The sequence below is a fragment of the Pygoscelis adeliae genome, unplaced genomic scaffold (genome assembly GCF_000699105.1).
Source record: "Pygoscelis adeliae isolate BGI_AS28 unplaced genomic scaffold, ASM69910v1 Scaffold24, whole genome shotgun sequence".
In the NCBI taxonomy this organism is placed as follows: Eukaryota; Metazoa; Chordata; class Aves; order Sphenisciformes; family Spheniscidae; genus Pygoscelis; species Pygoscelis adeliae.
Window position 1 is genome coordinate 4,150,453 of NW_008824806.1, and position 12,767 is coordinate 4,163,219.

Here is a 12,767-nt window from a genome sequence, read left to right on the forward strand (position 1 = left end):
TTCCCATTTGCACTGATAATCGCCTGTTCTCCAAAAATCTTCCAAGTTTTTCTTGTGTGCACGCAACAAACTAATTTCTCTAAGCAGGGTCGTTCCAGACCAGATATCTGGTAGACAATTCGGTGTTGGTGATGTTTCATATATTTAATTTTGTACGAGTTTCTTGAATACTGGCTGTCAGATTTCTGTTTGCTTGTGTTTGAGTTTGCTTTGTTTGCTGGTGGTTGTTTTTTGGTTTGTTTTTTTTTAAGCTAAGCTATTGATCAGTAGTTTTCATTGTCTAGAGCTACGATTCCCCTGTCAGGCAGACACTTAGTTTTCCTAGATAATTCCGTTTTTCAATTCCATCTCTTAATTTTCCTTGTTCTTCTGTTATTTTTTGCATATACATTAGCATATTTACACCTGTTGCCTTACTGCTTCAATATCTTTTGTTGAATTTTTTTCTTTCCTTGTAAGTGTGTCTCTAGGATGATAAAATTCCAGTTGAATATTTATTGGATTCATTATTTAGGAATCGGGAAATACCAATAGACAATGAATACCTGTGCCTGGGTGTTACATGACGGGGAGAGATCTTTTTCTTTGTAGGCACCCTCCATCACTTAGAATTTCACCTCATGCCTTTCCTCTAGAAACTTCTATCGATTTTAGAAATTTTGATATAGATCTGGTTGAAAGATTGTCAGAATATAGAGCTTCAACCATAAGCAGACTTGTTTTGTCATGCCTTGGATAAGGTCTCTTGAAGCCAAGATGTCTAGCATATACTCAGTCTTTGAAAATGTTGGAGCTTCACCTTACTGAAAGGCCAACCAAAAGATATTGACAAGAAGCATCTGAACAGTCAGCTGCCCTCTTGTATGCTTTAGACAGCAGATTGCATATGTGCATGTTTGTAATTCTTTGCAATACTCTGTTGGTGAAAATGAATTCTCAAAATGGAATATGTTTTGAATAAACCTGAAACAAAACAAAAAAAATCATCTACGCATTCATCCTAAACTTGAGCAGCATTCTTTGATCTGTCTCAGTGGTTGCTGTCTTGCTAGTAGATGGATAAAACTTCATTGGCATAAAATGCTTGAGCAAATCTGCTGTGTGATCCTCCAAACTACCTATTAGGAAATTTACAGTTTGCATGCAAGCATCTACCCGATCCAGTCCTTTCAGTTTCTCCACTTCCATGAAAGCAAAACTCAATTTATTGTCTCTTATCTGTTTCAGACTAATTTAAGTATCCCAATAACTGCCACCATGTCCTTTAGCATTTCTTTCAGACAATCAAGGCTGACCTAAAAGCTAATTCTTCTGTACCACATTCACACTTACTTTAAATATCTGTCCCTTCTTGATGAACTCTGTTTCACTCATTACCTATGAACTCAAGGATGGGCAGTGGTTAAAACATTGAAAAGGATATTTTTGTTTTGTGTGCATGTGTAGAGTTGAAGGAAAGAAGAAAGAGTGGGATAGTGAAATGAGTACTACTGCTGCCACTTTAAGGAAGAACATAGATCTTTGAGTATGGGCAGTCGTGCTTGTCTTGTGAAATGAAGTATTGCAGTCATCAATGCAGTATTGCATTGATGAGTAACACAGCTTACTTTAAGTGAGTTTCTTAATTACATTGTTATTTATGCTAAGTTACTTATCTTTATTTTGTTGATCTTTCTGGTATTTCTATTTATATTAGGATTCTTTTTTCAGTGATTCACAAATGTGATTTCAGCTATGCTTGTTAATAAGAGGTTTAACTTTTTTCTAGCTGACAGATAATATTAAAATAAAGTCATAGGTATCTCATGTTTGATCCTGTTATTATTTTTGTGTTTTTAAAATGAAATGCTTCTTTCCCTGGGACTGTTACATACACAAACAAAAAATAGGGTACATACAGTTTAGAATAGGAAATAAAGCTTTTCTCCCAAATGTTTTCATTGATAGCACTTTGAAAATGTCCTGAAAATCCTGTAAGATTTTGAAATAAAAATTTACAACTTTATTGTAAAATTCAATTGTTTGTATTGCTACAATTTGTATGGGACATTTCAAGTATCATCGTATCAGTTTTGACGTTGCAGTCCTGAATCTACAGTGGGAATTATAATCTAATATATAGGTGAAAAAATTTTTTTCTCTTTTTTTTAAGATTAGCTCTTCAAAAGTCCAACTGTTCTATGTTATGAAAAGGACTAATCTATGGAACTGCACTTGAATTATTTTTGCTATAGTTGTTTTTTGAAAGTAACTTCTTTATGTATGAATTCATAGCTTTATTTAACTTTCACTTTTTATTCGGAATTCTTATTTTCAAAACTGAAAATGAACAGTCTGCAAATGAAAATTCAACTTATTTACCAACAATAAATACAGATTCTGACTCCCATACTTGCATGATTTATCTACCCACATAGTTTTACTTGCATGCTATGACAGAAGAATAAGGTAGAATTTACTGATGTGTGCTAAACATGTTCTTCCAAGTGACCTCCAGTTAGGAATGCTCATAAGAAAAACTTACTAGATATCTGAATTAATGTGTTCATTACACATGTACTTATTACACACATTTATTGTGCTTATAGGAATTATTTATCTAAAGAAAAGTAATTAAGTTCGGTTTTTTAAATATGCCTGTTGCCTGTGTTGTTGTTTTTTTTATTCCTAGATCTTCCTCAGAACTGTGATCCTAACATTCCCCTAGTTGCTCAGGAATTAATGAAAAAAATGATCCGTCAGTTTGCGATTGAGTACATTTCAAAAAGTAGCAAAATTCAAGAGAACAGAAATGGTTCATCGTTTGAACCAACTCTGATATGTAAAAGTATCCAAATGAACCAAACGGAAAACTCCCTTCAGGAAGAACAGGATAGCCCTCTAGACCTCACTGTGAATCGAACTCAAGAACAGAATACTCAGCAAGGTAAACTTCTGTATCTGTTCATCTGTGTTTTGCCGTCATGTATTACATCTTATTCCCTTAAAAAAATATGTCTGTGCCAACTATCTATATGTTTTGTCTTTCCAAAGTAGTAATCAGTGTATAGGAAAAAAAAAATTACCCTATATAATTAAAATGAGGTTGAAGGAAAATTGGCATTGCATCAACTTAACACTTAAAGAAAACTCATACATTTTTCCTTTAAACCCCAGGAAAAATGTTAAGAGAACTATTAAAAAAAAAACCAAACCAACACATTCTTTAAGAAATGTTTTTCACATTGTGTGTTAGCAGATAAATATTCTCATTTCTGAGTGCCTGTGTTAAATAAGTGGCATTGGAATTTCTCAGCTTTAGAATACTGAATCTAAGTTAGCTACTTGTGGCTGTCACAGGTAACAGTGGTTCAAGAAATGGCTGTTAAGAAGCCTTCTGAGAAAAGAGAAAGATACTGGAATTTCAGAGAGCAAAGGTCATTCTGTCTGTGTCAGCCCTTGGACACTTTGATTCTTTAAATACAGACTGGTTAGAACGACGGAAAGAGACGATTAATTTGGGAAGAAATTTCCACACTTCATGCCTCATTATAGATCAGTGCAACTTTCTTAATTGAGAGTAAAGCTAGAAAAAGAAAAATAAAGTCTGTCTCACTAACATTTACAAAGAGGAAATAATTTCTTTGCCTCAAGGAATATTGCTATCCAAAACTGATAACAATATAATCACAAGAGTGTTTTGGACTTTGAACTTGATTTGGATTAGCATCAATTTTCAGGAAGGATTGTGACTGTCATGTGCAACTGAAAGCAGTGGCAAAAGCAGCTTTTGTCTTTTACAGATACAAGGGTCCGTGTTAATCCAATAATACTGCAGATCAAAAGGAAGAGTTTACCTGTATGTCACATACCGTACTAAAAAAGTTAAAAGAAGGTAGAACTGCAGAATTAAGTTCTTAAAAAATATAAATTTGTAAGAATGAAAGCAGATTTCATATGCGTGTGCTTAATGATGCAGTCTTTAATTAGATGATGCATCCTTTGAGGGGGAACTCTGATATGGATTTATCTTGCTAACCATGCCTATTCTAGATCAAATTTTAAGCATCCTTTCTCTTTGACAGCAGAAGCATTAAGAAATTGTGGAATTCCTGCTTTTATTCTGCATGATCAGCAGAAACCAGTTCATGCCTGGGTTTAGCGAATACCTTGTGCAGATTAAATCCTGAGAAAATATCTCTTGTGCTTTGACATACCTCTGCTATGGATGAATTACAGAATTTAGAGATCTATAATTGGCCGGGTTGAAGCACGTTTCTTTTGCAAGGGCAATAAAAAGTACTTTCCTGATATCAGCACTATAGCCTGTTGCTTACTTCAACAGCTGGTTATAAAGAATAACTAGTTTAAAATGTCCATGAGGGAGCAAAGTCCCCAAAGACAGGTTCTAGTTCTCACTGAGCCCAAATAAATCTTTGAGGAATGAAAAGGAAGGCAGAGGGTGAACGGGTCAGGGACAGGAAGAAAGTTCTGCTGTACCCTCAGCTATTTGAAAATCCATTGATCTTTTGTCCAAGAAAAACTTAAAGTATAGAGAGATTGAGATATTTAAATCTTTTTTTGTATAATTTGAATTTTTCTTATAATGAGGCTAAATGGCAAGTTTAGAATTGTGCGTCTTCAGCAAAACATCTGAGGCTAAAATAGTTGCTAAACATACATAGTTTACTATGTAAAACTTTTATACTGTGTAAGATATTGTAGATTCTCAGAACTTAGCTGTCATGTTTGCTGGAGTGCTTTGCAGATGTTAAAGATACTAGTCTTGCTGTGAAGTTTAGAGCTACTGAAATGAGAGGAAGTATTGAAACAAGACTGTAGCTGGAGAAAGGTTTCAAGCCATCTTATCTATGAGGGAAGTTGTATTGCGTTTCCTGTTTCCCATTTCCCATGAACATACCAATTTTGAGCTATCTTAGCTTTTCACTGTAGTGGTAGTAACACAAGTAAATAAGATCAAGATGGAAAAACTCAGTCTGCTCTTTTTTTTTATTTGCATGGTGTTCGAGGTGCAATGATTCATGAAAAGTTCTTTCAATTAGCTGTTGTCAGGGACTATGTATTGTTATTCTACCTACCCCTCACTTCTGTCCTTTTCCTGAAGAAAGCTTGATTATATTGAAGTTTTACATGCTTACAGTAGGGAATTGTGAAATTTTTTTAATTGGATTATTTTTAAAAATATATTATTCTGTGTCTAACTAGTATACTTCTTCAGTCTGGAGACTCGTAAAAGCTATACCATTGTTCCCTCCTTAGTAGTGTCTTTTAATTGTCGTGCAACTCTTTATTATTTGTTATTTGTATTTCCTTTTACAATTTCCAAACGATGTGGCAGTAACAGAGTAGGAAGTTCAAATTTGTACGTTGCTCTGATGGATCCTCAAAGTTGAAGTCTTTTTAATTCAAATCCTGTGAAGCAGATAATGACCTAAATATAAATACTTCAGGTTCATTTTCTGTTTAGGCAGGTGCTTTGTATTTACAGTAGTCATCTTTAAAATGAATGATCTAAATAATAAAACAGACAGTCTTGTTCCTTTACTATGGCAATGATTCTTGGACTTAAGTTGAGAGGAAGGAGTAAGCTTTATTTTCCAGATCACTAGAAGCATTTTTTTGCACTGAGCAGATCCAAGCTAAGTGCTAGCTCAATACTGGAAAAAGATTCTGCCACTGAAGATGTCTGGATGATCTTATCCTCATTTAAGAAAGCTTCTTACCTTCCTCCAGTATCTGCAGGCCGTCTCTGAAGTACTCCCAAAATGTTCAGGTCTGACACTTTCAGACCTGATACCCTGATGTATTGGGTTTACATGGCAAGGTTTTGGTAGTTGGGGGAGGGCTGCAGGGATGGCATCTATGAGAAGAGGTCAGGGGCTGCCCTGCGCTAGACACAGCCATCTCTGCACAGACCCGCAACAAGCCAAAGTGGAGCACATCAGTGAGGTTTGTGGTGCCTCAGTGAAAACATTTAAGAAAGAGCAAAAATGCTGGACAGGCAGAAGAGAGACAGCAGGGCAAACAACAAGGTCAGAGAAGGAGCGGGAGGAGCCACTCCGGGCACCAGAGCAGGTATTTCCCTGCAGCACATGAAGAGGACCACGGTGGAGCAGATATTCCCCTGCAGCCCATGGAAGAGACCACTCTGGAGCAGATATTCATGCTGCAGCCCATGGAAGACCCCATGTTGGAGCAGCTGGATATTTCCTGAAGGAACTGCGGCCTGTGGAGAACCCACAATGGAGCAGGGGAAAAGTGTGAGGAGGAAGGAGCTGTAGAGAGGAATTGTACTGACTGTAACCCCCACTCCCAATCCTGCCTGTGTCACCTGGGGATGGGGGAGAGAGGTAGAGGAGATGGGAATGAAGTTGAGCCTGGGTAAAGGTGGGGTGGGGAGGTGCTTTAATTTTGTCTTTCTTATTTTCCAAATCTATTTTAATTTGCAATAAATTAATTTTCTCCAAGTCTGTTTTGCCTGTGATGGTAACTGGTAAGTGATCGTCCTGTATTTATCGTATTTCTCCCTGCCCCCCCTGTTGAGGAGGTGAATTGAGAGAGTGGCTGGGTGGGGGTCTAGCTACTGACCAAGGTCAACCCATTGCACCTCTGGGACTGAATCATTCAGTACTGAGTATTTAAGCACTGGCATCTACATATGTTCAGCTGGCACCTGGCTGATAGCACAGTCCCCAGTTATCCTCTTCTTTCTTCTACATGTGGAAGTGTGGTAACTTAGCAGGGTGCTTTAATTCCTGTGCACCTTGCTGGTAACTAGCACCAGAAATACCTGTATCTTGTTCTTTTATTCCTAATCCATGTAACTCTAAGACTGTCCAGGCCTTGAAAAGAATATATAGTGAAAGAAAATTTGTTTTGCGTGCACTGTATGTAACAAAAATAGGGTGGTATTGTGTATTTTTGCAATATTACTTGTCCTCGAAACTAGGCTGATGAAACAGCAGCATCCTTGCAGAGTAAAACATCGAGTGAGGAACAGTCTTGAAATATCCTGCAGCAACTTACTATTTACTTGTGCAGTCATGATGCTGAGCTCTTTGGGGAGTGTTCCCAGCAGCAGCTAACTTTGATGCAGAGGCTTCTTTCTCTTGATAGATATGGGAGAGTTGATCACTCTCAAGCTGCTAAGCAAAGTGACTTACAAGAGGCAGAAGTCTAAGCTGTACAATTAAATAATCTGTTAATTTAGCTACACAAGCTTATTCTTGCTGCTGTGTCTTCTAGGAACAATGATAGTGTGTAAACAGAGCAGAAAAATGCAAGAGAATTTGCATAGATTTCCTTGTTTTATTGACCCATTATAGATGGGAAGACATCAGAAGGTAGCTGGCAATGTGTGACATTTTGCTGTGCGAACTTTTTACAGCTATCCTGTTGCTTTGTCGTTCTTGGCTAATATTGAAGAAGTAGGAAAATTAAGGATAATCCAAGTCAAAAATTCTGTTTAAATTATTTAAAATAGCATTTTATTATCCAGTTTAACAATGTGCATGTGATTTCACCAAAATTTGTAGCAAAATAAAGACTTCTGAATAATGGACCAGAATTTTGAAACAATTAATTTTTGAAAAGTGGTTTCATATCTCTTGAAAATCCACACTGAAGTTAGTACAGCAACTGGGATCACAGCATGTGTGGCGTCTTGATTGCTATGTCTAGGGCTATTGAAAGAATTCCAAACACTACTGAAAATAACCTTTTATTTTCTTAATATACCCTTTTTACCATATGTATTGGGGAAAAATACTATGCTTTTTGAAGGTACACATGCTATGTTCCCAAAGATAACTTGTATGAGCTGTAAACATATTCAAGAAAGTTTGTTTAATACTTCTGCATGAAAAGGTCACCCTAAAAAGGTACATTTTTGAGGTGACTAGGTGTTTATTTCTTCCTTGGCTGCTATGGTGGCTAACAGCGAAGCTCCTTGTCAGACGCTTGCTTGCTTGCTTCCCTCTCAATGGCACAGGTGAGAAAATGGGAAGAACAGGAAGGAGAGCTGAAGAGTTGAGATAAGGACATGGTCATTGCTTACCGCTTGCCATCATGGGCAAAACAGACTCTGCTTGGGGAAAATTAACTTAAATTATTGCCTACAAAATAAATATTTAATTATTAATTCAGGTACCAGAAACAAAAAGACACATTACAACACCACCTTTCCTCCCCCCTTTCTCAGGCTCAGCTTCACCCCGGATTCCCTTGTAACCACCACCACCCCTGTGGTACACAGGGAATGGGTGCAGGGTGTCCACAGTCTGTATCTAATGGCAGAGGGAAATGGCAGAGAGAAACCGTTGGGCTTCCCTCTGCTGTTTTCTCGTTCTTTTTGTTCCCTCTTTCTCTCTCCATCTGGCACTTTTTGCCCTTTCTTAAATATATGTTCCCGAAGGCTCCCCACAAGAGGCTGCTGGGCTCAGCTGTGCCCTTCAGTGGGTATGTTGGAACCAGCTAGAACCATCTGTGTCTGGCACGGGGCAGTCCCTGGCCTCTCCTCACAGATGCTGTCAAGACCTTGCTATGGACACCCAATATATAGCTATATACTTTTCATCTGGCAGTTTTTCATTTTACAAAATAGCCCATCAGGTCAGCAAAAAGGGGCTAGTCAAAGCAGTAGTTAAGAATTAATAAAAGGCTTTGGCATTCTTACTGACAGTTCTCTGAAAACATTGTTTCCGTGTGCAGCAGCACAGAACATAGCCAGCAAAAGGCAAAGCATCATGAGGAAAGGTATTGAAGACAAGACAGTGTCATTTTGTTGCTATGAAAAACCTTATCGAGGTTTACCACAGTATGATGGATAAGGTAAAGAGAGAGGTTCTTTAATAAATCTCACAGTATTAGAAATAGGTTGGGCTTGCTGAAACTTCTGAGAAGGGAAAAACAGCTAAGGGGCACCTTTTGCACAGCAGTATGTGAACATCAGGAACTGCTGTGTCAGGAGGTTATGGAGATTGCACAGTGTCACTGGGTTCAAAAAAGGCCTTCAACAACTTCCTGGCTAACAGAACCAAGGCCAAGAAACTAAAGCTAGAGTAGGCAGGGATGTATCTCGGAGATCCCTAATCCAATGACAGCGGCTACTGGGAGAGCAAGAGAGGAATGAGCTGCAGGTAGTGGCCAGGGTGATGTGCTCTCCCACTCTAGGAGTGGAGTTTTTCCCATGCTTGGAGAGAGAGGACTGAGTAGAGTAGGTCGTCTGACCTAGTAAGGCAGTTCATAATAGCTAGTGAGAGGTTTCCTGAAACCTAGAAAAAAAACAGAGAAGTTTGCTAGAATTAGTACAGAAATACCAATTGTAGGAACTCAAGGGTGACCCATACAGTTTCTGTTACTTGCTCTTCCGCCCGCCCCCTTTCTCTAACATCACTAGTCTGGAGGAGTTTGAAGTGATTGTGGTCCTGGTTATTTTGAAGATGACATTTGATCACGCTTAGCTATAGTTTGGTATTGCTGCATCTGATGATCTGGCGCTGGGAAGTAAAGGCCAGAGGTTGAGCCATTTCTTTGAAGATCAAAATCATTTAATTTGCACAGAAATAACTTCCTAAAAGACCATGAGCAGCAGACCTGAAAAACTTCTAATAATTTTTTTCTGTATTATCCAGCGTTACATAGTATTGTTTATGAAGACTGCTGTCTTAGCAGTCATGGCTTCAGCTAAAGAGTGGAAGTAATTCCGTGTCTTTTATTAAAACCACCTTACAGAGTGGTTTTTCTGTTCCTGATGTCATTCAGTTCCTGTCCAGAATTCTTGCCGAAACACCTATTTTGTGTGATTTGATAGAAATAATAGAAAGTTCTGGCTCGGTTTAAAAAAACCCTATTCCTACCTTGCAAGTAACAGGTTTTCAAGGTTCATTGTCCACCTGTAGGATGCCTCTTTGCAAACTTTTTGGTCTTGTACCTAATGAACCAAAGTGAATGTCTTTACTGTGTATATGTATGTACATTCATTTAATTAGGTAGCATTTCATTATGTCTTAAAGCTTTATAGCGAATGTTGTCACTTTCCTGCTAATTGTAGGTGTTCCTTCATTATAATAATAATTGATACTGTTACAAAGCAGGAATATCTACCAAAACTAGGAGCTACTGTGTATTTTTAATGAATCTTTTTGACTTATAAGCCCTTTCTGCATCAATTTTGGGGGGTTTGTGGTGTTTGGTTTATTGGGTTTTTTGTTTGGGGGGGGGTGTCTTTGAGTGAAATCACTGAATAAAAGCCTGGTGTATGGTGACTTTATCTGGTATTTTGTATGTATATCAAGTTTCTTGCATGGTTCTCTTTCACTCTTTTTACTAAGGATCATTTTCCCATAAAGTATTGTCTTCAGAGAGGTGTCATACTTAATGAATACATTTGCTGTGTTGGAGGAACCGACTGTCTTGAACCTGAAATGACTCTTCAGTTCTGCTTACCATTTAGAGGCCCAAAATGTATATAATTTTTTGTTTCAGGAGCCTGCATTTTCAGCACTGTCGTCTTTTTAGCTGTTTTTCAACTTACTGGTGGCCTTGTGTTGTCAAAGCCAGTTCTGAAAGATTGGAAATGAAAATTACTTCGGTTAGATTTTGTTATGGAATTTTGTGAGAGGCTTTGGGTTTTGTTTGTTGGGTTTTTTCCCTAAAAATCCTAGTTAGCTTCTATTTTTTGTGTAGTTTGAATAGAGATGATTAGCTCTTCATAACTTGATGAGTTGTGAACTTTGAAGTAGTTTTTTCTCCAGTGACTTTGTCTAGTGATCTCTTCTAAACTTTTTTTATCATAGTGCCTATGAATATCAACTGAAGATGGAGAAACTGTTGTGAAAGGGAACACACAAACACTTAGGAAAGGGAGATGTACTTTGTATGACTGACAGAACACAATAGATGAAATCTGTCTGTTGCACAGGACTCGGGGACGTTGTGAGCTTAGATATTCAGGATACTTTACAGCTGGGTAGGCCAAATAGTCCCTGTAGAATATTTCTGTAGTGTTTTTAATTGGCTTTTCCTTCTGGAATATCACTGCATCAGAAAGGTTGATTAACGTTAACTAGTCCTTCCTTTAACTTAGGGTTAAGGAAGACTTTGAAAGGAACATATTCAGGAGAAAAAGAGCATCTTTGACGAGTAACATGTTTAAAAATATTTTTTCCCTTTATGCTGACTTATGATGCTACTTTTTCTCTCTTTACCCTTCTTCAAATAATACAAAATAGTTGGGCAAAAACAGTCCAAAACAAATAGCTGGATTTGATTATTACACAAAACTCTCTTTCTTTGCAGTATTGGTATAAAGGAGAGTTACCCTACCAATTTTTCTGACTTCTTATTTGAGTGTTGGCGTTTGTACTATTCAGCCAATGCTTCATGTCTGCATCTGAGGCTGTGGGAAAATATATAGAGTTGATTGCTGTTTTAGAAATAATACGCAGTAACATGAAAATGACGCTAATGTAAAAAGGACTAGCACAAGGTTGCTTGTAGAGTTGAATGTTGACCTACATGTTGAAACTCAAAATTGGATTCGCAGAGCTCAGGCACACAAAACAGCCCAAGTTTGAAACAGAGAACCAAGGAAGAAAGGTATGAAATTAAATATATTTAGGGGATTTATCTATAATTTCAATGTGATTTTTAAAAAAAAAAATAAAAATCTAGAAGGAGTATTTCAGGTGCTAATTAGTTTCTTTAATTTTCAATGTTCTTAAATATTGATTTAAAAATATGGTTTTCTATTTCAATACTTCATAGACTTCAACAGCCAACTATAAATCTTGAATTTAACATTTGCCGGTGACTTAACAGAGCGGACTCCCACCCCAGTTTAGGTCTTTCCATTTCTCTAGTTTCATTATTAAATTTATGTGGGGGCAGCAGGGGGAATATGTATAAACAAACTGTTAGAACCTTTAATGACATAGGTCTCATATGCTTAAAACTCTATATTGGGCTCGAGCTGTCTTCCTAGTTACAGGGGTACTACTTTCTCATCCAGTAACCTGGTCTGGTCTCATAGCTGAACCTGCTCTGAGCAGGAGGTTGGTCTAGAGACCTCCTGAGATCCCTAGTAGCCTGAATTATCCTATAAGCCTATGATTTAGTTATGTCTGTTTTAACTTCAGTATTGGGCTTGTTTGTTTACAGTATGTAAATATGAATATATGAATAATAATAATCACAATAATAATATCAAGTGCATTGCTTTGGTTGCCTTGAAAGTAAACAGTGCAATATATATGCATACACGATTTTTAGGAAAGCAGTCACATGTTTCTGTTTAAGACAGGTTCTTCTTTTAAATTTTATTATTTCTGAATGGGCTTATTTTTTGGTTTTTCTTAATTTTAAAAAGTTTTGTTACAAATCAAAGACATAAAACCATTTGCTGGTGGCTGACATTGTTAAAGGAATAACATGTCAGAAATTTTACAAGATAAAGTAACTGCTTAAAAATTGTGCCATCGGTACAAACGTTTGCTAACAATTTCTGAGATCATCCTTAAACAACTGCTATCATCACTACTTGTTCTTTGCAGGGGATGGAGTGCTAGATCTCTCTACAAAGAAAAGCGCAAGGTTGGAAGAACCAAAATATGATCCATTGTGTTCTGAAAACTCAGTGTCTGGGTAAGCAACGTTTAGGACTCTCTTCGGCTTATGTAAAAGACAATCCAGGTTTCTCTTCTCTGAAGTCAGGTTTTATGTTCATAACATATTTGTATATACTGACACACACACGTGGTTCCTATTTT

The 12,767-nt window shown here is 37.3% G+C and overlaps 1 protein-coding gene across 1 annotated transcript in view; it reads left to right on the top strand.

The window, feature by feature from the left end:
* LCORL (ligand dependent nuclear receptor corepressor-like) overlaps window positions 1-12,767 on the top strand; it is a 30,280-nt gene that overhangs the window by 14,379 nt on the left and 3,134 nt on the right. Inside the window, exons 4-5 of the mRNA XM_009324069.1 lie at window positions 2,672-2,926; window positions 12,552-12,642. Of these exons, the coding sequence (XP_009322344.1) occupies window positions 2,672-2,926; window positions 12,552-12,642 (346 nt within the window). The remainder of the gene's footprint in view (window positions 1-2,671; window positions 2,927-12,551; window positions 12,643-12,767) is intronic.